Source organism: Sorex araneus, chromosome 1 (genome assembly GCF_027595985.1).
Source record: "Sorex araneus isolate mSorAra2 chromosome 1, mSorAra2.pri, whole genome shotgun sequence".
Lineage (NCBI taxonomy): Eukaryota > Metazoa > Chordata > Mammalia > Eulipotyphla > Soricidae > Sorex > Sorex araneus.
In genome coordinates, this window is record NC_073302.1 from 393,052,929 (window position 1) to 393,078,522 (window position 25,594).

Sequence of the window (25,594 nt, forward strand, 5' to 3'; positions counted from 1 at the left end):
GCAGAAAAAAATCTTGTTGGGATTATTTTTTGTTAGAAACAGAAACACCCTAACTTGTAAAATATCCACTCCCCTCCCAAGTCTCATTGCAGATCCATTGGATTTCCTCTCTAATTCTAGGGAAATAAAATTAAAATTTAGATACTCCTTGCGTCTAGTATGGAAAAAAAAAAGTTTAACTTGATGTAAAAATACTATGATATAAAAGAACTATGAAAGACATTTGTATTTTTATATCAAATCCTAGTAGCCAGTAATACGAATATTAATTACTACTCAAAATGTAGTAGAAGAATAAGCAATATTCAGGGAGAGATTAAATTCTAAAACAATAATACTAATAATAACAAGAATAGGAATTATCAGTTTTTACCAACAATGTGCCAGCACTGTACTAACTACGTCCTATAATTATTTGTCACCCTCATAATTATGTTGTAAAGTAGGCGTTTACTCCATTTTACAGAAAGTAAAGTGAAATCTTTAAAAATTGAGTAGAAATATATATCTTTTAAGTAGTGATTTTATAAACCTGGATTCTCATTTGACATTTGATGGTTGGTCAACCTGATCAAAAAGAAATTTTTTTTGAATGCAAGAACTCAATTTACTTGAGTTCAATTTTACTTGAACTTGTAAAATTCCTGTCTTTCGTCCATTGGGACAATAGAGGAAGGATTGAGTTTCTTTTCTTTAGAGAAGAGAACTTGAGCTGTGTTAGGAATTTTAAAGTCCCAGATAATATTTCCATTTTGGTGCCATTCTTGGTTGGCTGGTTTCTTTCCTTCTACTTTATTCTTGACTTGCATATGGCCATGAAGGTAATGACAAAGCTTCTCTGTATCCTGGGGATGGCGGGAGGGAGTTTTCATCTCTGGAAGAGCTCTGGGGACATTGCTTCAACTGGTAGAGACCTAGGGAAATGGGTCCAGGGTAGGAAAGAGAAGGCTCACATCTGTTTTAGTCCTGGCTGATCTTGAATTGGTTTAGTTCCCAAGAAGCTGGGTGTCACCAGAGATTTCCTACTGGATAAATTTGTTCCCTGAACCTCTAACCCCTCAGGAGGTGAGTATGACTCAGATTATGGATTGCTTTCTTATTGTAACATTCCCCCCTCATTTCCTGATAGGTATCAAAAGCATTTAGAAAATGCGAAAAAGATTGGAATTAAAAAAGCTATTTCAGCAAACATTTCCATGGGCATTGCCTTCCTGTTAATATATGCATCATATGCACTGGCCTTCTGGTACGGATCCACTCTAGTTATATCAAAAGAATATACTATTGGAAATGCAATGACAGTAAGTACTTTTCCTAATACTTACTAAGTCTTTATAAAAACTCAGAACATTTTTTTTCTATCCATCTTTTCTTTTATTTCCTAGTCCTATATACTTTTGAATCATGAGTTGTGATTACAGGATTTTTTCTTTTGATGACTATCTTCTGGAAATACATGACATAATTTGTCTTCTGGAAATATCTGACATAACTAGGAGCTGGGGCAAGAAAATAGCATGTATTAGGCCAATTGAGAGATATATACAACAAATAAAAGGAAATATAAGTAAAGTGAATTAATTAACAAATAAATATGTATAGGAACTATACTCATTCTACTATTGTTTATTACATAAGAAAGTAGTTATTCATATACATAGGTTATAATATGAGAAAATGATAAATTTGCATAAAATGAAGCATCAGTGATCAGAAATAAAGATGATTTTTTTGGCTTGTTTTCTTTTCAAAAGGAAAATAGCTTTATTCCATTATTATAAATATATGGATGAAATATAGAATTAAAATTATTGTATTCTATTGAACATATAACTTGATGAATCTTCTAGATTGTTTTCTATATCTACATTTTCTTTCAAAAAGGGGGTCATATTATGCATACCTTTTTGCAACCCTTATAAAGTAGCAAAATTTTGTGATTGCCAGTGACAATCAGAACAACATGTGTGTCAAATAGAAATACTTAAAAAGCATGCACCTCTATTTTAAAAATAAAACTGAACACAATTTGTCCCTTTAATGATGACTTGGGGGGGTCATCATGAAAATAAATTATTTCAAAATGTTTTCTACAGTGGTATCTCCAGAATAGATTGACTGAAAGAGTTTACATAATTTGTAGGGTCTTTTCACATTTTGGTGACCATTCTGAAGGTTAACTTCAAAAATTTCCACTTTTGCTATTGAAACTATTATAACTCTCCTTATTTGCTCTTTAAATTTGAGGGTGGGGCATTGATTCTTGGTTTTGATATTCCCTTTTTGCAATCAGTCTCTCCTTTCTCCCTGGCCTCTTCATTTATAGTATGTGAATAGTGATATCTCCTCCATAGGCCTGGAAAATGTTTTTGTGATGCAGGGAGACAGAGCAATATCTTCTGCTAGAGGGGAAGAACTCCTATGCATTGATTTTTTTTATAGCATCTATTTTGGTAGATACTTTTCTTTTTTTCTTACTGGTCCTTTTCTGTATTATAGATAGTGAGAAATGTTTGAGTTGTGAACATGTGAAGTGTTACTATTACTGTCTTCTGAGAAAAGCCAGATTGTATATAGAAATTTCAGCATGCCTAGAGAGAAATAAGTCTTTTCACTTTATTTCTGCTTTCCTCAGTTCAGTTATGCCAATAATCTGGATCCCTGCAGTCTTATTTTAGGCTGTTATATCTCAATTAATTTTTCTGCTAAAAAGGAAAAAAGGGAAATGAGATGTTTTATGTGCAATAGTAAAGACTTAATTGGAATTGTTAACCCAGTGCTCACAAGTTTGAGTTAAAAAGAAACAATAGTAAAGACTTAATTGGAATTGTTAACCCAGTGCTCACAAGTTTGAGTTAAAAAGAAACAATTCACAGATTATGAATTGTATTATATGAATTGTATTATTCACAGATTATGAATTGTATCATATGAATTGTATTATATTTCATAATCTGTGAATTGTTTCTTTTTATATCAGGAACTTTATACCTTTTGCAGTAAGATTCCATATGGTCCATTTCTACCATGTTTCAGATTGAACATTCAGGGTAATTTCTGAATAATTAGAAGAAAAAACACATTAAACTAAATAGCACTGTCTTTCGTATCACTGTTGTCCTGTTCTTCAATTTGCTCCAGTGGGCACCAGTAGTGTTTCCATTGTGAGACTTGTTATTACTGTTTTGGCATATCGAATGCGCCACGGGTAGCTTGCCGGCTCTGCAGTGCAGGCGAGATACTCTAGGTAGCTTGCTGGGCTCTCCGAGAGGGACAGAGGAATCGAACTCAGGTCGGCTGCGTGTAAGGCAAACACCCTACCCACTATGCTATAGCTCCAATGCTAGGATCACTAAGCTAAATAATAGTACTTTTAGAAAATGTTTGTTGCTAGTAGAATTAGCTTCAGAAGCAAAAGAAAAAAATGTTTTTGATATTTGGAAAAACCACTTAATGAGATCCTGTATTAGTGAAACGCTCTATCTTCTTATAAATTTTGCTATTTTTTTAAAGGATCCATCGAACCTCAACCCTTTGTGCAATATATGTAGTATGTGCTCCAAAGAATTCTATTTTAGATAATAACAAACACCCAAATGAAGCTTGTAAATTTTCTTCCTGTTCTTTTGCGAAGGTCTTCTTTTCAATCCTGATTGGAGCTTTCAGTGTTGGACAGGCTGCTCCATGTATTGATGCTTTTGCCAATGCAAGAGGAGCAGCATATGTGATCTTTGATATTATTGATAATGTGAGTCATTTATTATTTTAATGCAAAATTTATTTTGAAGTTTGAGTAATTAAATCTTGTTAAATATGTGAAAATTAATTTTTGTGAAATTAACAACTTTTTCTTAGTAATGAATGAAACAAAATGTATCTTATTACTACTTTCAAAGGTTTATCATTAAGTAATATGGTAATGCTAATCTGTTTTGGAATACAACGTTGTACTGTGTGTTGTTAGAATTCAGAGCAAAGATTTTTGTCGTTCATTTTATTTCTCCTTTTCTTATCTTTTAGCCAGACTAAGAATATTATGTTTTCTGTGTAGAATAAGAGGGCAGAAGAATTATTGGGGGGCCAAAATCATCAGTATGATTTACTGTGGGTTTTTCTTCTTGGAAAAAAATCACTAAAAGAAATAAAATTTATTTCATGGCTTATTATTATTATTTTTGAATTAACTGTGTTGAATAAGTAATGATTGAAATGAATATAATAAAAATTACTTTGACATATTAAAGTATATAACTGCATTTACACGTACAGAATGCAAAGTAACTAATTGAAATTTGATCATTTGATCCAATAAATTTGTCCTTTATCATAATTCTAACTCATGAGAAAGTTGCTTAGCTTCGGAAAATATTGAAATTCTATATTCCTAATAATAATGCTTTAAGCCATTCCATTCAGTTTTCTCAACCCAGTTTATTATATTTGTTTAGAATTAAAATTATTTTTACTAATCTGAGATACCTAGCTCTCTTAATTATAATATTTTTAAAATGCAGTTATATAAATATGCATGTTTAACCATTAGGAAAATTTGTGAGAACATGACAAAAGCTTAAATGCTGCATGAAATAAAATGAATGTATAGCTTATCTACTTTTTAGGGAAAACTCATTTTCTTTTCTTTTCTTTTTATTTATTTATTTTTTTATGACAGATTCCGTGAAGATTTATTTTTTTTATTTTAATTTTTTTATTGAGTCACCATGTGGAAAGTTACAAAATTTTCAGGTTTAAATCTCAGTTATACAATGCTCTAATACCCATCCCTTCACCAGTGCACATATTCCACCACCAAGAATCCCAGTATAGCTCCACCCCGCAACCCCACACTCCTAACCCCCCACGCCCCTAGCCCCCCCACCCTTAGCCCCCTCCGCCTGTGTAACTAATAAATTTCACTTTACTTTCACTTTGATTGCATTCAATATTTCAACAAAACTCACTATTATTGTTTGGAGAGTCTCTCCCCTAAAGTCAGGCCTGCTGAAAAGGAAGCATTAGATAATTTGTTTTCATTGCTGAGGATGAAGAGGTATGAGGTCGAGTGACCACACTTAGCGGCCTCTCCGTTTTGGGTTTCTGTATTTTAGTATTTTGGTAACTAAGTCCAGAGAGATATCTGCCAGAAGTTGCATCATTGCCAACTTGTACTTCTCAGTTACATTATATTCCACATATGAGTGCAATCTTTCTATGTCTGTCTCTTTCTTTCTGACTCATTTCACTCAACATGATACTTTCCATGTTGACCCATTTATATGCAAATTTCATGACTTCATGTTTTCTGACGGCTACATAGTATTCCATTGTGTAGATGTACCAGAGTTTCTTTAACCAGTCATCTGTTTGGGGGCACTCTGTTTTTTTCCAGATTCTGGCTATTGTAAACAGTGCTGCAATGAACATAGAAATACATATGCCATCTCTACTATACCTTTTTACCTCTCCGGGATATATTCCCAGGAGTGGTATTGCTGGGTCAAATGGAAGCTCAATTTTTAATTTTTTGAGAATCGTCCATATTGTGGAAAAACTCATTTTCTGAGAGGAATGTTCTCTCAAATACACAGTTTTCACCATGGGGCTTGTCTTATATGAGGAAAATTATGCCGCTCCAGTTTCTGTTTTTGGAATTTGCTGACATCATATTCCTTAAAAATTAAATTGCTTATACTATGATGGAATAGTCATTGAATTTTGTTTTATTTAGAATCCTAAAATTGACAGTTTTTCAGAGAGAGGACACAAACCAGACAACATCAAAGGGAATTTGGAGTTCAATGATGTTCATTTTTCTTATCCAGCTCGAGCTAATGTCAAGGTACTATAAATTATATTTATGGGAATTACTAACTCAGATAGGTTGTATAATCATACTGTATGGGACTTGGGGAGCCTCCCAAGCAGTGCTCAGGGAGCTGGGGACTCACAGTCAAACATTAGCTATGACGACCTGATGGCGTGGTGTTGGAGCTCAATGCTGCACCTAGTGGTTTGGGGTTTATGTAGTACTGGGGGTCGAACTCAGACTCTTTCATTTGCTCCCATTTTGTGAGATATCTCCCGACTCCTGTTTAAGTATCTTGAAGAATCTAAATTATCTATTATTATTATATCTATGTACTTTTTACTTTTAGAACTATAGTCCCTAATTTGATATATTTTCAGATTTAAAATGGAATTCAGGGGCATTGTTGTGAAGTATTTCTCTCTCTCGCCCTCACAGATTTTGAAGGGCCTCAACCTGAAGGTTCAGTGTGGGCAGACAGTGGCCTTGGTTGGGAACAGCGGCTGTGGGAAGAGCACAACAGTCCAGCTGATTCAGAGGCTTTATGACCCTGACGAGGGTACGGTAAGTGGGAAGAAATAAGTTCTCCAAAGTGGATGTCTGGGTACCAGTTAGTCCTTTGTAATTCTTAAAAACAAATTTGCATGTGAATATAGTATTTTCTGGTCAAAGCACCGTGGAACTACAATGCATGTGGATAATGCTGTCAACCCTTGGCCTGGTTTGACAGATACATGAAGACAGTAAAACCCAGAAAAGCTAGAACACAGTCCCTTCTGTTTCAACTGAACTTTTCATAATCTGCAAAATAAGTGGAAAAGTCATCTGAATCAGTGTTTCTTAACTAAGGTGTCCCATGGCCTCCTGTGGGCTCCTAGGGTATTCCAAGATGATATTTCCAGGGCTAAGACTAGCGGGCCAACCCTGTAGTTCAGGAGGGCTGAAGGAAGAAAAATGACTGAGAAAAACTGATTTAAGTCACTGAGAGAGTAATTTTAATTTATTTCATTAAAAAATTTCATATACATTCTCCATCCCTCTCCAAGAGACCAGCAAGCTACCGGGAGTATCCTGCCCGCACAAAAGAGCCTGGCAAGCTCCCTGTGGCATATTCGATATGCCAAATACACTAACAATAACAGGTCTCATTCCCTTGACCCTGAAAGAGCTTCCAATCATTGGGAAAGACGAGTAAAGAGAGGCTGCTAAAATCTCAGGGCTGGGATGAATGGAGACGTTACTGGTGCCCACTCGAGCAAATCGATGAACAATGGGATGACAGTGATACAGTGATACAGTGAAAAAATTTCATATTATAACTGTTGACAAACTAGTAAATTCACAACAATTACACTTATCAGAGACATTGGAATTTTCTTATACGTTGGAATATCTGAAAAAGAAAGTAATATTGTCTCTTAATAAACCCCTGGGGACATTGGGGACAGTAATAGCCTAGGCTGTAAATGTGTTTTTGTCTTTTAAAAAATATTGTCATAAATTCAAACTTACAGGGGCTGGAGTGATAGTACAGTGAGTAGGGCGTTTGCCTTGCATGCAGCCGACCCAAGTTCAATTCCCAGCATTCCATAAGGATCCCTGAGCACCACCAGGAGTAATTCCTGAGTGCATGAGCCAGGAGTAACCCCTGAGCATCGCCGGTGTGACCCAAAAAGCAAAAAAAAAAAAAAAAAAAAAAAATTCAAACTTACAGAAAAGTTGTCAGCAGGAAACTCACATATGTATTTATGTAACGGAGAGGTACTAGTTGTATTTTCATCTCTTCACTTTATTGACCTTTCCACTTATCTGGCATATGCATGTATATATGTTTGCATAATATACGCATTTTTTTCTGAATCCTTGAGATTTAGTTATACACATCATTTCCCTGACCCCAGTAACTCAGTATGTATTTCCTAAGTAGGAAAGTCTCAAAGGACTACAAAAGAAAGATAAAAAGTGGTAAACAACATAAATACGACAGTAGCCCATAGTGTATATTCAGATTTCTTCAGCTCTGTCAACTTTAGGTAAATTGAATTTACCTGATATCTGAGATATATAAAAGCTCATCATAATTCAATAATTATGATGATAAAATATTGCAGTGTATGAAGATAAACCAAAAAACCACAAACAGGCATTAAGAAAGAACAGGGATTTCAAGAATGAATATGAGGTTTTTCTAGGATATAGGAATTACTATTTGTTTATTAAATTTAATAAAATTAATATTCTTGGAACGTTTGTGTGTACGTGTGGTGATAGAGATCAAACCCAAATACCTCATCCATGAAGAGCAAGTGCTCTACCATTGAACTGCACACCAAAACCCAAATCTGATATACATTGGAAGCTATAATATATTGTTGGAAGAAATAAAAGACATGAAGAGATAGAAACATTGGCTATACTCTTGTATTAATATCATTAAAATGCCTGTATTACTTAAGGCAAAAAACAGATTAAGTTCACTATATCAAAATCTCAATAACGTCTTTTATCAGAAATAGAAAAAAAGATAATGAAATGCATTTGTAACTCTAAAACACTCAAATAGTAAAAATAGTCCTGCAACAAATGAATAAAAGGAGAGACATAATGTTTCCTGACTTCATTTGTTACCTCAGAGTGATTAGTAATTGAAGCAGCATGGTATTAGAATAGAAACTGACTCAGATCAACTGAGTAGAATTGAGAGCCCAGAAATAAAACCAAACATGTATAGTCAACTAATACATGACAGAGGCGCCAAGAGCTTATAATGGAGCAAGGAAAATCTTTTCAACAAAATGGTTTTGAGAAAACTGTCCAGACACATAACAAGATGAAACTAGTCCGAAACTTAGCACTAATATGAATGGATGAATGCAGGTAAGACATGAAATCATAACATGTCCAGAAGACAGAGGACTAGGAAATGTATCAACTATTTGGGTACTTAATTCCACCTTAAGGAACAGAAAAGCAAAATTAAACAAATAAGACTACAGTAAACTAAAAATTTCTACACAACAAAATAAATTTGCCTCAAAATGACATCCTACTGAACAGAGGCTATATCTGACAAGGGGTCAATATCCAGAATATACAAAGAATATTAATCTTATTAAACTCAACAATAACAAGTAACCAGATTTTTTAAATTGGAAGAAAATATGAAGACACCACTCCAAAGATGACACACTGAGGGGTCAATAAGTGCACGTGAAGATAACCGTCATCACTATCATTCGCGAGCCGGAGATCAAAACCAGAATGAAATATCACCCTACACTTGTGGGAATGGGTATTATTGATCATATCCCAAAATCCCAGGTGTTGGCAAGAACAGAAAGTAGCTCAGAGCTCAGTGGGCCAAGCAAATTCTTTGCAAGCAGGAGGCCTGAGTTCCATTCCTGGCACTATAGGGACCTGTGAAGCATCGGGAGTGATCCTTGAGCAAGAGCTGGGAGTAGCCCCTGAGAGCCTCTAGGTGTGGAACTAGAAACAACAACAAAATCAAGTGTTGCAGTGTATGGTGAGAGACAGGAACTCTTGCACACTGTTGGTGGGAACCGGTGCATTATGGAAAGTAATGAGGAGATTCCTAAAAATTAAAAATAGAAATTTCATATGATCTACTTATCCCAGTCCTGAGCATTTGCCTAAAATATACAAAACACCAATTCCTGTACATGTGTGTGTGTTTGTGTGTGATAACCATGCTCACCCCAGCGTTGTTTACAATACCCAAGAACTGAAAACAGCCTAAGTGATCTAGAAAGATGATTGGGTAGAGAAAGTGTGATAGGTGTATGAAGGGGCTTCTTGACCCTGAGGGAACTGATAATGAGACTTCTTGGCAGAATCAAAGCAACAAGTTTATTGAAGAAGACACTGATCAAAGGGGCATAGCAGAGACCTTGGAGAAAAGAGGGATGGAGGTTTGCACAGCATATTTCAGGGAGCCGTTTATGTTTTGGAGGCACACCCTGCCCACTACCATTGGGCAAGGACTTTATGTAGCTTTGTGGAAACTTGAGGTGAGCTTCATGGGGAGCAAGCTCAAAAGGAGAGTCCCGAACAGCACAGAGGGTATAAGGCATTTCTGGATGAGTTCTATGGGGTTTTTCCGCCCTGGAACACTTGGCTAACAAACCTGGGATTTTCCCATGCGAACTAAATCAAACTATCTCAGTATACACAATGGAAAACTTCTTGATTTTTTTGTAACAGCATGGATGGACCTAGAGGGTATTTTGCTTTATAAAATAAACCTGATGGAGAAAGACAAGCACCGCATGACTTCGTTCATATGTAGTATAGATGAAAACAGCAAATGAACTAAAAAACCAAACATATATAAACCATTAGTGGTTACTATAAGGAAAAGGGGAAGCAGGGTGAGTAAATAAAGATGAAGGGACTCACGGTGAAGCATAGAATTGGACATTTAGTGGTGAGAATAATGAAGTATCTACACATGTTGATTTTTAATGAAGCACGCCTGAAACTTTTATAATATATTACTTCAAATTAAAAATTGATATATTTTCTAAAAGAAAATTCGAAAGAGAAAATACATGTGACCCAGAAATATATAAAGAAGTTCAGCCACATTGGCAACCAAGAAATATAAAATTAAATAAAATCTAATGCCTGGCCTGAAGAAATTACTCAGAGCTACGGTGCTTTAGGTTTGAGCCCGGCACTGCGTCGTCCCCTGAGCATCACCAGGGTTTCTCAAAAACACTCTAGGCATGACCCCAAAACAAAACAAATCTTTAAAAAGACAAAAAACCTAAATGTCTATCAACAAGAAAATATATTATGATCCAGTCAGATTGTGGCGTACTACACACATAAAAAGAATCTACAGTGTTAGAGACATAGTAAAGAGGCTAATGGGCTTGATTTAAATGCAGTTCACCCGGGTTCAATCCCAGGCACCACATATGGTCCTCTGAACACTGCCAAGTGTGATCCCTGGACACAAAATCCAGGGCTAATCCCTGAGCAATGTTAGGTGTGGCTCAGCCCTACCTCTCCCCTCAACACATACACACACATAGACACATATAAACACACACACACACACACACACAGGAGGAGAATTTCAGATTACAGTTTTTTTGCCTATTGTTTTTGCACACCATTGTAAAATTAACTAAGATAAGCACCTAGCCCTCTGTACTACCTCTCAGTCCCTGGCCCAATATTCTCTTACAGAGACTAACATCCATGGTGGGGTGTGCAGCCTATATATATATATATTATATATATATATATATATACAAAATCTCACATATAGACATAGATATAAATATCAATATCAAAAAAGAACGTATATTTTCTGTTCTTGTTCTGTTAATGTTTACTTTTAATTATCTGTTATAATGGCTGAAAAAGTTAAATATTAGGTAAGAGGGCTTATGTACTTATTTTGTAACAAGAGTCTTGATGCCTTAGATTGTTTAATAATTGATAGAACTATTTCCCTCTTTTAGATTAACATTGATGGGCAGGATATTCGGACCTTTAATGTAAGGTACCTAAGAGAAATCATTGGAGTGGTGAGTCAAGAACCCGTGCTCTTTTCCACCACCATTGCTGAGAACATTCGCTATGGCCGTGGAAATGTCACCATGGATGAGATAAAGCAAGCCGTCAAAGAGGCCAACGCCTATGAGTTCATCATGAAGCTGCCACAGGTGAAGTCTCTGCTAGTACAGCTGCCCTTGTTGGGAGAATTTCACCCAAGACAACTGAGTGATTTCTCCCAAGGTTTAGCTAAGAATATTTGAGATGCAGGGTTGGCCCACTTTGCTATTAAGTTTAATAATTTGAATTATTCAGTTAGATGTTTTAGGACTATTGCCTGGCATAATAAGCATAATAAAAGTTTTATACAGAGTATGTGTTTTGTTCTTATAATCAGTATTCATTGTTTTGATTTTCATTTATGATTCTCTATGGGAGTCAAGATGATGTTTACATGTTGTCTTTCTGCATTTCTATTTTCCATAACTTTTTTGGGGGGTGGTCTTATGGCCCACATGCTGCCTCTCGGAAAACCCTTGGTGCTGAGGAAAGAACCCAGGATCTCACACTTGCCGGGCAGGCGTTTATCCACTGAGCTACAGTCCCAGCCCCTGGACTCCATAGTTTTTCTGGTTGAAATATAATTAATAAAATCTCTACTGTGTTTTTGGTTGTAGAAATTTGACACTCTGGTTGGAGAGCGAGGGGCCCAGCTGAGTGGGGGACAAAAACAGAGGATTGCCATCGCTCGGGCCCTGGTTCGCAACCCCAAGATTCTCCTCCTGGATGAGGCCACATCAGCCTTGGACACAGAAAGTGAAGCTGAGGTACAGGCAGCTCTCGATAAGGTCAGTAGACCCTAAATACCCAAAAGACCCATGAAACAAAAAACTTATGGACAGCTCTGAGGATATATATACATATATATATGTGGATATATATATACATATATATCACTCAGTAGTAGAGCATTTTCTTTGCATATATGACACCCTGGATTTTGTTCTGGCTTCATTGATTTCTGTTTTCTCAAGTCAGATTGCATAGAAAGGGGATGAATGTTCATTAACTGGCTTGCTTTTACCAAGGCTCAGTGATTGGGCCTGTGCACTAAGTTATTTAGCCCTGGTTTTTTTTTTTTTTTTTTGCACCATTTTTTATCTTGACCAAAAGTAGTTATGTTAAACCACCTAAAGAAAATTTTGGTTATCTAAAAGGTTTTTTAAGTGCAAAAAATGTTTAAACACATGCCCTATCTAATAAGTGATCACATCATCTGTAGTCACAAAGGCGAGTGGGTGCTTCAATGTGTGTGATTGTCTAAGCATATAAATAAGCAACACATTTCATGCAAGCTGGGCTCATGTGCTGACTCAGTTATTTCTAAATCTTTCACTGTGGTTTCTAAATTGAAGCATTGCAGGGAGAATCTTTTCTTGGAATGCATTTAGGATCGATGTTTATGTCATCTGTAATAACAACACTTTATTTGACACCAAATGCATAGGTATGTGATACATACAAATAAAAACATACTTGATTTGATAAAGTTTAACAAAAAGGAATTCGGGTTCTTTAACAGATTTTATCTACATGACCACTCAACAATTTAGAGGTGAGCTGTGTGAACCTTATTTTCTCAGGAAAATTTTAATCTGCATTCTAAGTAAACACAATTGCCTTGCATTATACAACTGTAGTTGATTAATTCTTCCTGGTTTACATGACTCATATTTTGCTTTTTTTATATACTTTAATTTCATCATGATTAATGTGCTGATAATTATTTTTATAAGTTCTCACACTGAAGTAAATTGCTTTCATGTGAGTTGTCAAAATATTAAAGTTCTAAGTTATAACACACAGGCGACTGGTATTTGTTTGGTGAATTAGAAGTGACTTAAAGCTAGGCAAATGAGTTATTAATAGTATATGTTTAGGGCCAGAGCAATGGTAGACTGGAGCACATGCACTGTATTTGGAGGCTTAGGTTTGATTCTCAGCACCACGTGATCCTCTCTACCCTGCTGTCATCAGCCTTAAACACAGAGCTGGGAGTAGTCCTTGAACATCACCAGGTGAGGCCCTCAAATAAAAGTTTAAAGGTCTTGGGGAGAAGGCAAATGGAATAGAGAAGGGATCACTAAGAAAATGATGGCTGGAGGAAGCAGTTGGGATGGGAGATGTGTGCCAAAAGTTGATAATGGACCAAACATGATGACCTCTCAGTGTCTGTGTTGCAAGCCATAATACCCAAAAGTAGAGAGATAGTATGGGGAGTATTGTCTGCCATAGAGGTAGGGGGAGGTTGGGAAAGGGGGGGGGGTATACCCGGGATTTTGGTGGTGGGGAATATGCACTGGTGGAGGGATGGGTGTTTGATCATTGTGAGATTGTAACCCAAACATGAAAGCTTGTAACTGTCTCACTGTGATTCAATAAAATTAAAAAAAAAAAGTTTAAAGGTCTTTCTTGTGTAAATTAAAGAATTCAAGCTGAAACATACAAATGGTCATTCATATGTCACAAAAATAGCTTCTTAGGTTAAAGTCAGGGATATGAGATAGATAATCCCCCCAAACTAAGGTCTATTTTGCTCTAGATTACAAATTCCAATCCTTCCTAGATATTGGTTTTCAACATATAGGCCTTCACGGTGCTACAGATGGTATGGATCCTGAGAGAAAGCCTGGCTTTGTAATTTTTAATTTAATGTGGCAAGTTATTTTGCTCAATGTTAGTGTTTGTGTGCATCTATAGAATTATGACTCATTAATCAGTTGACAACTTTTTACATAGTAGTCTTTTTAAAATAAAATTATTGAATCACCGTGAGATAGTTACAAGCTTTCATATTTGGGTTACAATCACAAAATGATCAAATACCCATCCCTCCACCAGTGCACATTCCCCACCACCAATATCCCGGGTATAGCCCCCCACCTTTCCCAACCTCCCCCTGCCTCTAAGGCAGACAATATTCCCCATACTATCTCTCTACTTTTAGGTATTATGGCTTGCAAACAGACACTGAGAGGTCATCATGTTTGGTCCATTATCTAATTTTGGCACACATCTCCCATCCTGACTGATTCCTCCAGCCATCATTTTCTTAGTGATCCCTTCTCTATTCCATCTGCCTTCTCCTCTCTGCTCATGAAGCAGGCTTCCAGCTATGATGCAATCTTTCCGGCCCTTGTATCTACTGTCCTTGGGTGTCAGCCTCATGTGATGTTATTCTATATTCTACAAATGAGTGCAGTCCTTCTATGTCTGTCCCTCTCTTTCTGACTCATTTCACTCAGCATGATACTCTCCATGTCTATCCATTTATAAGCAAATTTCATGACTTCATCTCTCCTAACAGCTGCATAGTATTCCATTGTGTAGATGTACTGAAGTTTCTTTAACCAGTGATCTGTTCTAGGGCACTTGAATTGTTTCCATATTTTGGCTATTGTAAACAGTGCTGCAATGAGCATATAGGTACAGATCTCATTTCTACTGTGCTTTTTTGCATCCATCCTCGGGATAAATTCCCAGAAGTGGTATTGCGGGGTCATATCGAAGCTCAATTTCTAGTTTTTGAAGGACTGTCCATATTGTTTTCCAGAAAGGCTGGACCAGTCGGCATTCCCACCAACAGTGAAAGAGCGTCCCTTTTCCCCCACATCCACGCCAGCACTGGTTGCTTTTGTTCTTTTGAAAGTGTGCCAGTCTCTGTGGTGTGAGATGATATCTCATTGTTGTTTTGATTTGCATCTCCCTGATGACTAGGGATGTGGAGCATTTTTTCATGTGCCTTTTGGCCATTTGTATTTCTTTTTTGAGGAAACTTCATTTCTTCTCCCCATTTTTTGATGGGGTTGGAGGTTTTTTTTTTTTTTAATACAATTCTACTAGTGTCTTGTATATCCTAGATATTAATCCCTTATCAGATGTGTATTGGGTAAATACTCTTGCCCATTCTGTGGGCTCCTTCTATATTTTGGTCACTGTTTCTTTTGAAGTGCAGAAGCTTCTTAGTTTGATGTAGTCCCATTTGTTTATGTTTGCTTCCACTTGCATGGTCAGTGCTCTTCAGGAGTTAGCTTAATTGGGCTAGTGAGTATCAAAAGAGTAACTGTTATTGATACTGTAACACGAAAAAATTGATGAATATTTCCCAGGGTTTAATGTCCATTTATAAATTCACTAATCTTCTTTTAACTAGGTAAGAGGAATGCTTCATAGATTTTAGCATGCAAAAAAAATCACCTGTAACATTAATTTAAAATTAAGGTTACTGGCCCTATCTCATTCTTGGAGTTGTAATTTAAATAGTCTTAATCAGGAGCTGCATTTTCACCTAAACTGCCTGCATGAGATCCATCAGAATTACTGATAAAATTAATTGCTTCAAATTCATCCATACACAGTTCTCTGGGGACTGCTGTGTTTGGCAGTAACCACTCCAATATGTTTTCACTAAGGTTTCTAGCATCCCATATAATTCAGAACTAGGGTTCACTGGACAAGAATGAAAACACATAAGAGGCATCAAACTTTTTCTTGTAATATATACATAAATACTGCCAGTATCATAGGCTTCCAGAGCTATTCATCCTCGTACAGAAAGGGAAGGGGACTGTCCCGGTACTCAAGTCTTACTTTTACCTTTCCTCGAGAAATGTCTTTTTTTTTCTTTTTGGTTTCACACCAGGCTATGCACAGGGGTTACTTCTGGTTCATGCACTCAGAAATTACTCCTGGGCGGTGCTTGGGGGACCATATGGGATGCTGGGAATGGAACCTGGGTCAGCCGTGTGCAAGGCAAATGACCTATCCACTGTGCTATCACTCCAGCCCCGAGGAATGATATCTTTATGCCATCAATCACACTGGTAGGCAAGCTGCATGCATCAAACACAGCCATGTAGGGGCTCAGTTGTGCATATGGATTGACGGTGCATGTCTCCCTGCTGTACCTCATGTGTATTTTCTTCCCCTTTAGGCCAGAGAAGGCCGGACCACCATTGTCATAGCACACCGACTGTCCACAATCCGCAATGCAGATGTCATAGCTGGGTTTGAGGATGGAGTCATTGTGGAGCAGGGAAGCCACAGTGAGCTGATGAAGAAGGAGGGGGTTTACTTCAAGCTTGTTAACATGCAGGTATCTGTCTATCAAGGAGTTTTTCAGCTGCTTTCTCTTAAATACAGTATTTTTCAAACGTAAATATCACATAACTAATGCCATACTGAAAATCTGAGAAACTTTAGGAAGCTGCTAAAATCTGTACATCTGAAACTTTAATTCAGAATGAGTAAAAGAATTCTGAGAGAAGAAAAGTTGAGGGAGAAAAGAAAAGACCAAATATATTTTTAAAAAATTCTAATGGACAGAAATACTTAATTGTTTAGGAAATGGGTTCAAAAATTAATACAGCCTTTCCACCAGAAGATTAGTGATGATCAGAGTGTAGGAATCAGAGGGTTATGCTTGGGATTTAAGTAGTTGGGGAAGTCCTAAATGATTTTACAGTGCTTTTCAAGTGAGCCTAATGAAATCAGAAGCAAACTTATTGGCTCGAAAAGTTAGTAGTTTGGTTTTTAGTTTTCCTCTATAAAATTTTCATTCCTAATTCAAGTTATAATTACTTTATTCTATGATGTAAATATGCTATCTTTCTGTAATCTACAATACAAACAACAGGTTACAATTTCTTGGTTTGTCTTAAATGAGATGTCTTTATTGTGTTAATTTGATCAACATTATATACTACATACTTAAAATTTTTATTCTATAGACATAACTCCGTGTTTATAATAGCATATATATTTGCTTAAATATAACTGCAATTATAACTGCAGTATGTGTATACATATTTTTAACATTTCTGATGTTTATCATCCCCAAACTATTATTTAAAAATTACAATTTTTATTGAGATAACTGGAATCATAATAATGTAAATTATACTTTTTACACATACATCAAAACTATCATTTTAACCAGCACTTACCCTATTATAATAATATGAAATATATTGTTTGGGAATTTTCCTAAAGTCAGATACTTAACTTATTTCCATTATTTCTCTATTCTGAATATTGTCACTTGAGAACACAAGTGGATAAAAAAAGTAAAAAGTTTTTCTTTTTACTTAACTCCTTTGAGCCTTTTCACAATTGAAATAGTAAATTTACCATATAGGTTTGCTATAAAGTTAGACAAATACCTGGACATAGTAAAAACTGCTGGTGTACTCTTTGAAAGGGTGAATTTTAGGTATGTGAATGATCTCAATAAACCTGTATTTGAAAAAGATTATCTGACACATAAGAGATGCATAATACTTACTGATATACATACATAAATTTCTCAGAGTGAAAAATATCAAATGAAATAGTGGAAATTTTTATAGTTTTCACTTCAGTTTGCCAGAGAATGTTCTCCAGCAGGAGACAATCATTATACTGAGTCTTTGCCAGTTGTTTCCACGTTGCCTAGCCAGCAGAAGCTCCTTGTCATATGCCTAGACAGATATGTGACAATTAAGGAAGGCCACCAAACAGAACATTGCAGTGTGGCTCACGACACTGTCATCATCACACAGACAGTATTGTGTCAGTTCACGACTGGGTGAGATAAACAGGCAATAAGGGAAAAGCTATAGTAAATGGGTTTGGCAATAGGATCTTAAAGGTGGGGCAAGAACAGGAAAGTACTACAAGCACTGAAGTACTAGACAAAAAATTAAGATAGGTACTTGAGCATGGACAATGCAACCAGGGAATCCAGAAAAAGTTAGACCTCCTCCAAGGTTGACTTAGCTGTTCTTTCACTGGGATCCTTAACTTACCTTGTCTTTCCTCTTTAAGAAAGAACTGACCCCGAAATTGGTGATGAATATAAACCTCCAGGCTAAATTGCCTGGGGGTAGTATGAATGTAAGCATGACTCAAAGAAGAAGGAAGATGGAAAAAGAATTTCCCTCAGTCAATTGAGGGAAAGGGTGTGATTGTCTTCCATGGATAAGCGCCAGTTTTCCTTGTGGGTAACCTTGAAAGGCCTGGAATGTAGTACAGAGGTTAATGTGCTTCCCTTACATGTGGGAACCCTGGTTTGATCCCAGCACTGCTAGGAGTGACCTCTGATCAGAGAGCCAGTAATAGCCCCTGAGCAGCCCCTGGTAGTGCCCAACCTCCCCAATTCCAAATAAAAATGAGTCTTTGGTCAGGTTCTTATTATTCTTCTCCCCTTTGTGGTCAGGATTTTCTTTCCCTGAATGCTCACATATTGAGAAAATCCTGCATACCTGCTAGGTAATAAGAATAATAATAAAACTGTCCTTTAATTTAAAAAATGCTTTTATTTTCCAAGTTTTGTATTCAAATTAAACTTAATTTCTACATCACTTTAAAACACTTTTACTTCTCAGTTTTGATTTGCTTCTTTATAGTTTTTAGCTAACCTTGAAGGAACTGTAATGGAATTTCAAGATATGTATGAAATATTCAAAATGGCTTTACAGGTTTAAACTTGAATGTCACATACATCTGAATGCACACACACACACACATACACACACACACACACACACTCACACATTTTTAATGTATGTGTTCTCTGTCAGACTTCAGGAAGCCAAATCCAGTCAGAAGACTTTGAAGTTGAAGTAAGTGAGGAAAAGGCTGCCACAGGTTTGGCCCCAAATGGCTGGAAACCTAAACTATTTAGGACTTCTACTCATAAAAGCCTTAGAAATTCACGAAAGCATCAGAATGATATTGATATGGAAACCAATGAACTTGTAAGTAGCATTTGACTTACTTTTGTTTCTTTGTTTTTGTCTAGCACAGTGTGTAGGGCGTTTGCCTTGCGCATGGCCGACCTGGGTTTGATTCCTTTGTCCCTCTTAGAGAGCCCGGAAAGCTACCAAGAGTATCCCGCCCGTATGGCAGAGCTTGGCAAGCTACCTGTATCATATTTGATATACCCAAAACAGTAACAACAAGTCTCACAATGAAGACGTTACTGGTGCCCACTCGAGCAAATCGTTGAACAACAGGATGACAGTGCTGTTGTTCAACGATTTGAATAGTGTTTTTTAGTTTTTTAGTGCTACAGTGTTTTTGTTTGGGGGCCACACCCAGTGGTCTTCAGGGCTTATTCTGGCTCTTTGCTCAAGGATCATTCTTGGTAGTGCTTAGGGGACCATACATGATACCATCAGCATTGGTCATATGCAAGGCAAGCTCTTTATTCCCTATACTGACTCTCTAGCACTGGGCTTCATTTTTTTTTTTTATTTTAATGAATCACAGTGAGATACAGTTACAGACTTACAAACTTGCATGACTGTGTTTTGGTCATACAATGTTCAAGTACCTATCCCTCCACCTGTGCCCGTTCTGCATCACCAATGTTTCCAGTATCCCTCCTGCCACACCCCTTTCCTCCCCATCTCTTGGCAGGCACACTCCCTCTTACTCTCTCTCTCCTTCTCGGTGTTATGCTTTGCAATGCAGGTATTAAGTGTCCATCATGTTTGGTCCATAGTCTACTTTCAGCCCAAGAACAGATGACTGGTTAAAGAAACTTTGGTATATCTACACAATGGAATACTATGCAGCTGTTAGAAAGGATGAAATCAGGAAATTTTCATACAAATGGATAGACATGGAGAGTATCATGCTAAGTGAAATGAGTTAGGACAAGAGGGACAGACATAGAATGACTGCACTCATATGTGGAATATAAAGTAACATAATAGGAGACTAACACCTAAAGATAGTAGAGATAAGGGCCAGGAAGATCGCTCCAAGGATCGTTTGGAAGCTCAAGATAGTAGATGCATGCTGGGCTTAATTTTTAATATGTATTTGCTGTTGATAGTCTGAGTTTTATAGTGATTTTGCAGATACAGTGGTTTCTATAATGAACCATACTTTTCTTGAGAAAGGGAAACCTTGTTTTAAATATATTTATTTATTTGGCAATAATTGGGTTCAAACAATAAAGAGAATGAATTTAAATTTAGTTTAATTTAGATATATTTCTATTGATTAAAATAGAACAAAATTGTAAGTTCTCTGCTTAGATATTTAATATTAAATGTGATATTCCACTTATCCTTGAGATACAGAGTAAACCTAAGAGGCCTTTGTATATGCATAGCTGTTTTGCAAGGTGCCTCCCCAATTACCATGGATTCAGGCTCTTTCATATCTGTTCTTTCTCTTCTGGCATGTGGAGTTAAAATGGTTGATGAAGTTCTACTCTTCACAGCTATATTCCAAATAGTAGAAGAAACAAAGAGATGGTCCAGAATCCTACAATTTGACTTTGATCATAGTTTAATCACACGATTATACTAAATTACAGGGGAGCATGGAAAACCATATAATTCTGCTGCATGGACTGTCTCTCTTAATTAGAGTGGACTACTCTTACTAAGAAATAGTGGTGAAGGCCCAGAAATTGGAAAGTTCTTCTTTCTTTAATATTTCTTACCTGAGAATATGAATATTATTAAAATTAAGCACCTTCCACAAAAAAGATATTTTCCTATTTCTGTGATTTTATAATACATTTTAATGTTACTTGTTGATAAAGGCTGCTTATTTTTACTCTGTTGGCCAGAAGAAACTAAAACTACTGAAAATTCATAACATCTGTTTTTCTTTGTTCACAATGTGTTTACTGAAGAAATTACAAGAAATTTCTTAGAGGTATTAAACTTGGTTTATTAATGTAAAGAATAACTGTACTCTTGTAGAGTATAGTACATAAATAGATGCATTGTTTCTTCCTTTCATCTATCATCGTATCTACTATTCCTCACTTACTCTGAGAGTGGAGGGATGCTGCTAAATCATTAGGGTCTGGTATTGGAACTGAGCACTTCTCTTAGAGAAACTAACAGAAAATAGTAGGAGGCAGAAAATGTCACTTTTACAAAGATTGTTGTAAGGACCATCTGAAAAGGATTGACAATGAGCCCAAAGAGAAGATGAAATTAAGTCTAATCAGAGGAACCTGGGAAGATTTGTTGCCATGTGTATTTAAGAGCAGATCAAGGAAAAGGCTTATACAGATTGGAGACCAGAACTAAAGAAAAAAAATGAAAGTATTAGGGGAAGAGGTGGTTTGAAAGAAATGACTAAGTAGAATCTTCTGTGATTTCTGTTTCACAGAGACACAAACATGATCTGTTTTATAAGTCTGGGATTCTATTGGCATCTTTTATATTTTGTTTAATGTTAAACTAGTTTTCAAGTCAGAGTTTCTTCTTTATATGACCTAAGTTCTTCATGTTGTACCAGATATTTAGCTTAGCATTTTCTGAAAATCTGTATGTCATAGGAATTGGGCTAGTTTTAAGATCTTTAAAAACAGTTGCTATCAAAAAATGCTCAAAAGTTAATTATAAAAAAACCTCACATAAAAACTAAAATTCAGATATAAATTTTTTTTCTTTGTACAAATGGAAAAACAATAACAACACAAGCTACTTTTCGAGTACAGGAAGTCTGCTAGGAATAGTGGTTTTAAAAGGGAAGGTAATGGAACCAGAGAGATAGGTAGAGTGCTTGCCTTGCACGCGCCAACTTGAGTTCAGTCTCCAGCACCACAATTGGTCCCCATATCCTTCGAGGAAAAATTCTTAAGAGCCAGAATTAAGCCCTGAGCAGCACTACTAGGTATGGCCCAAACACCCCCCACAGAGAGAGAGAAGAGGAGAGGAGGAGAGGGAAAGGGAGGGGAGGGGAGAGGAGGGGAGGGGAGGGGAGGGGAGGGGAGGGGAGGGGAGGAGAGGGGAGGGGAGGGGAGGGGAGGGGAGGGGAGGGGAGGGGAGGGGAGAGGAGGGGAGGGGAGGGGAGGGGAGAGACAGAGAGAGAGAGAGAGAATAGGAGAATGGGAGAATAGGAGAATGGGGAGTGATGGCCAGGGATGTAGCTCAGTGATCTCTTCCTCTTGCGTTGCATGGGTGAGGCCTTGGGTTATGTTTTCAGCACTACACACATAGTGAGAAAGGATAAGATGGGGATGGATTAATTTGGTTTTCTAGGTGATGAGCAAGTGACAGAAAAGGTAGCACTAGGTAGGATTTCGGTAAGGAGACCAGGCCCGGGTTGCCTGGCTAATCAAAGTATCTTACATTGGTAAGGACATTTGTCGGCTATTCTTAGGTATTATCTTTTTTAAGTTGGATCCATCCCCGAGAGTCAGTACCATGTCGTCATGTGTCAGAAGACTGAAGTTCAGCTTCTGTGGTCTTACTACACATGTCACATTAGTACAGAGCTATGAGTCCATAGCTGGGACTTCAATTCTAATGCATTTTGTGGTCAGATCCTGCTACTGGTCACTCTGCAGAGGTGAGATTAGAGTCAGGCTTTGCAGGGCCTGGAGATGGCAGCTGGAGAACCATTGATAATCAGCTTTTGAGCAGGGCCTGTAGGCAGTGCTGCACATATTTTAATGACACATTTATATTATAAATATATAATGTAATCTGCATTTATATTATAATTATATTATGTCATAATGTAGCACCAAAATTTTACAATGCAAGACAATTCTGTTACAGTATTTGCAACAGTGGGTAGCTCTCTTCGCACATTTTTCAAGTTCTTTCTGCCATGGTTTTTCTAAGAACTCTGGAAGTCATTATTATCACCAACTATTCCTGATGTTCATATATTCTTTTCTGCTATTCATATATTCTAGGATGAAAATGTGCCACCAGTGTCCTTTCTGAAGGTCCTGAAACTGAATAAAACCGAGTGGCCCTACTTTGTGGTGGGAACAGTATGTGCCATTGCCAATGGGGCACTTCAGCCTGCATTTTCAGTCTTATTCTCAGAGATGATAGCGGTAAGCTTGAAAAGTCCACTTAGCAGCTTGAATTAAATCAGTGCTCACCCACCCTCATCATTAGTTCTGTTCTGGAGTCAGCATGTACCTCAGGTAATGATAGGTCAAAGTCTTACTATTTACATTTAAGGAGAGCTGCCAGCCAAAACCTAAAGTGATCTTCTGAATCCTTCTGAGGTATGATATCAATGAAATGATAAAGTGTGTAATCACTGAAAGGCTTTCTTTTGGTGACACTAGCATCATGCAATGACACACACATTTTTAAAATTAAAATTTAAATTATGATACTGTGATTTACCAAGTTGTTCAAAATACAGTTTGAGGAATTAAGTGTTCCAACACCAATCCCACCACTAGTGTGACCTTCCCTTCACCATTGTCCCCCATTCTACTGAAAAATACCTACAACATACAAATGAAATAATATTCCAAGTGATTAAAGCAGGATGAGATCATAGACAAATTGGAGACCTCTTGGCAGAAGTCATGCAGAGTGATGGGTGTAGGACTGTCACTGAAGGGTGGAACCCTGCACTGAGAACAGCATCACTGTATCACTGTCACTGTCATCCTGTTGCTCATTGATTTGCTCGAGCGGGCACCAGTAACGTCTCCATTTTCAGACTTGTTACTGTTTTTTTTGGCATATTGAATACGCCATAGGTAGCTTGCCAGGCTCTGCCATGCGGGCAGAGGAAAAGGAGCAAACATTAAAATGTTTGACCACAGTCCATATGCAGGGTTGCAACCCATTTTAATAACCACATATTTAGAGGGGCAAAAGCAGAGCAGAGGTTCTCAGGATGTGGCTGGGGCATAATTAGTTGCTATTTAAATCAGTGATCTTCATCCCTTGTCCAGGGACCATGCTAGTTAGTCCATGGATATAGAATGGTTGAAAACTACTGGTTCTAACTGCTGGTCTGTGGACTTGTACGCAGGACAGGTAGCAGTCTGCAGATGTAAAAGGTTGAAGAACGCGGGTTTAAAGGACCCAGAATGTCAGTTTGGGATGATGAGAAACTTCTGAAAATGGGTAGTGGTGAAGGTTGCACAACAGCATGATGTCTTTAACACTTTTGAACTTTACATTTAGGATGACAAAAATTGTACCGTTTACATGATTGTCTATTTTTTCCTTAATGACAAAAACAATTATTAAAAGACTCATTTTCAAAATGGCATTTTTAAACCATTCTTTATAGGGAGACTAAACAATGAGCATGTAATCCAATGGAATATTTTTAATGTTCTTTTGTAGATTTTTGGACCAGGGGATGATGAAGTGAAGCAACAGAAGTGCAACATGTTTTCCTTGCTTTTTTTAGGTCTGGGGATTATTTCTTTTTTTACTTTCTTCCTTCAGGTATGTACTTACAGTGTGCCTTTCTTAGTGGTTCTGTATTCATTGACAGGACTTGGTCAAAACTGAATGGAACTCTCCATCCAGTCCCAAACTGTGGGCTGAAATGAGATGCGAGCACAGTTGTCACAAGTTTTTAGTAGGAGGAATTATGACTGTTCTGTGTGCTAAATTAAAGACTCACCTCAGAAAACATTTAATACCAAGGTGGGGAAAAAGATATTTAGCTTTGTAGAACATCGAATCAGTTGGATTAAACTTCTAGTTGTAAAATTGAAAATAAATCAGTGCAAATGCATTTTTGTTTTTTGTGACTACTCATTATAGAGAATCAGGTGACTTCTCTGATCTTTTCCTACTTAACTGATGAACTATTTTTTCAAAATGTTTTAAATTTTATTGAATCACTGTGAGATAGTTACAAGTTTTCATGTTTGGGTTACAATCTCACAATGATCAAACACCCATCCCTCCACCAGTGCACATTCCCCACCACTAATATACTGGGTATACCCCCCCTTTCCCTCCCTCCCCCTGCCTCTATGGCAGACAGTATTCCCCATACTTTCCCTTTACTTTTGGACATTATGGCTTTCAACACGGACACTGAGAGGTCAACTGATGAGCTATTTTAAAGAACATAATTGTGTTCACCTAGGATAATAGACCTGGCCAAAATGAACAAGTAATTCTTGTTCTGACCTTACTTTTCTACCTAAACTTTATTTTTTGGCTTGGATGGTATTGATCAAGGCTTATTTGCTGACTTTGTACTAAAGGGTTCCCTAAAAGTGTAGCAGTAGGGAAAGAATCAGGGTTGGCTGTGTGCCAGGCAAGCTTCTTAACCCCCGTAATATCTCTCTGGTCCAAATTTTTCCAAAAAAAATTGTCTCTAGTTCAACAAAGATCACATAGGTTCCTCAAGATATAATCCATTAAGTCATTAATCCATGTACATTTTCCTAATCATGTTTCACAATGTTGGACTTAATGGTAAAAGAAAGCCAAACTTTTCATCTATAAATCATTG

At 37.0% G+C, this 25,594-nt stretch overlaps 1 protein-coding gene across 6 annotated transcripts in view; it reads left to right on the forward strand.

The window, feature by feature from the left end:
• Positions 1–25,594, forward strand: part of LOC101550735 (phosphatidylcholine translocator ABCB4) — a 68,449-nt gene that overhangs the window by 19,621 nt on the left and 23,234 nt on the right. For all 6 annotated transcript variants that reach the window (XM_055134890.1, XM_055134898.1, XM_055134908.1 and 3 more), the window contains 10 exons: positions 1,130–1,301; positions 3,635–3,748; positions 5,729–5,839; positions 6,245–6,370; positions 11,299–11,502; positions 12,010–12,180; positions 16,326–16,487; positions 18,952–19,128; positions 23,052–23,198; positions 24,463–24,567. In XM_055134890.1, the coding sequence (XP_054990865.1) occupies positions 1,130–1,301; positions 3,635–3,748; positions 5,729–5,839; positions 6,245–6,370; positions 11,299–11,502; positions 12,010–12,180; positions 16,326–16,487; positions 18,952–19,128; positions 23,052–23,198; positions 24,463–24,567 (1,489 nt within the window). The remainder of the gene's footprint in view (positions 1–1,129; positions 1,302–3,634; positions 3,749–5,728; positions 5,840–6,244; positions 6,371–11,298; positions 11,503–12,009; positions 12,181–16,325; positions 16,488–18,951; positions 19,129–23,051; positions 23,199–24,462; positions 24,568–25,594) is intronic.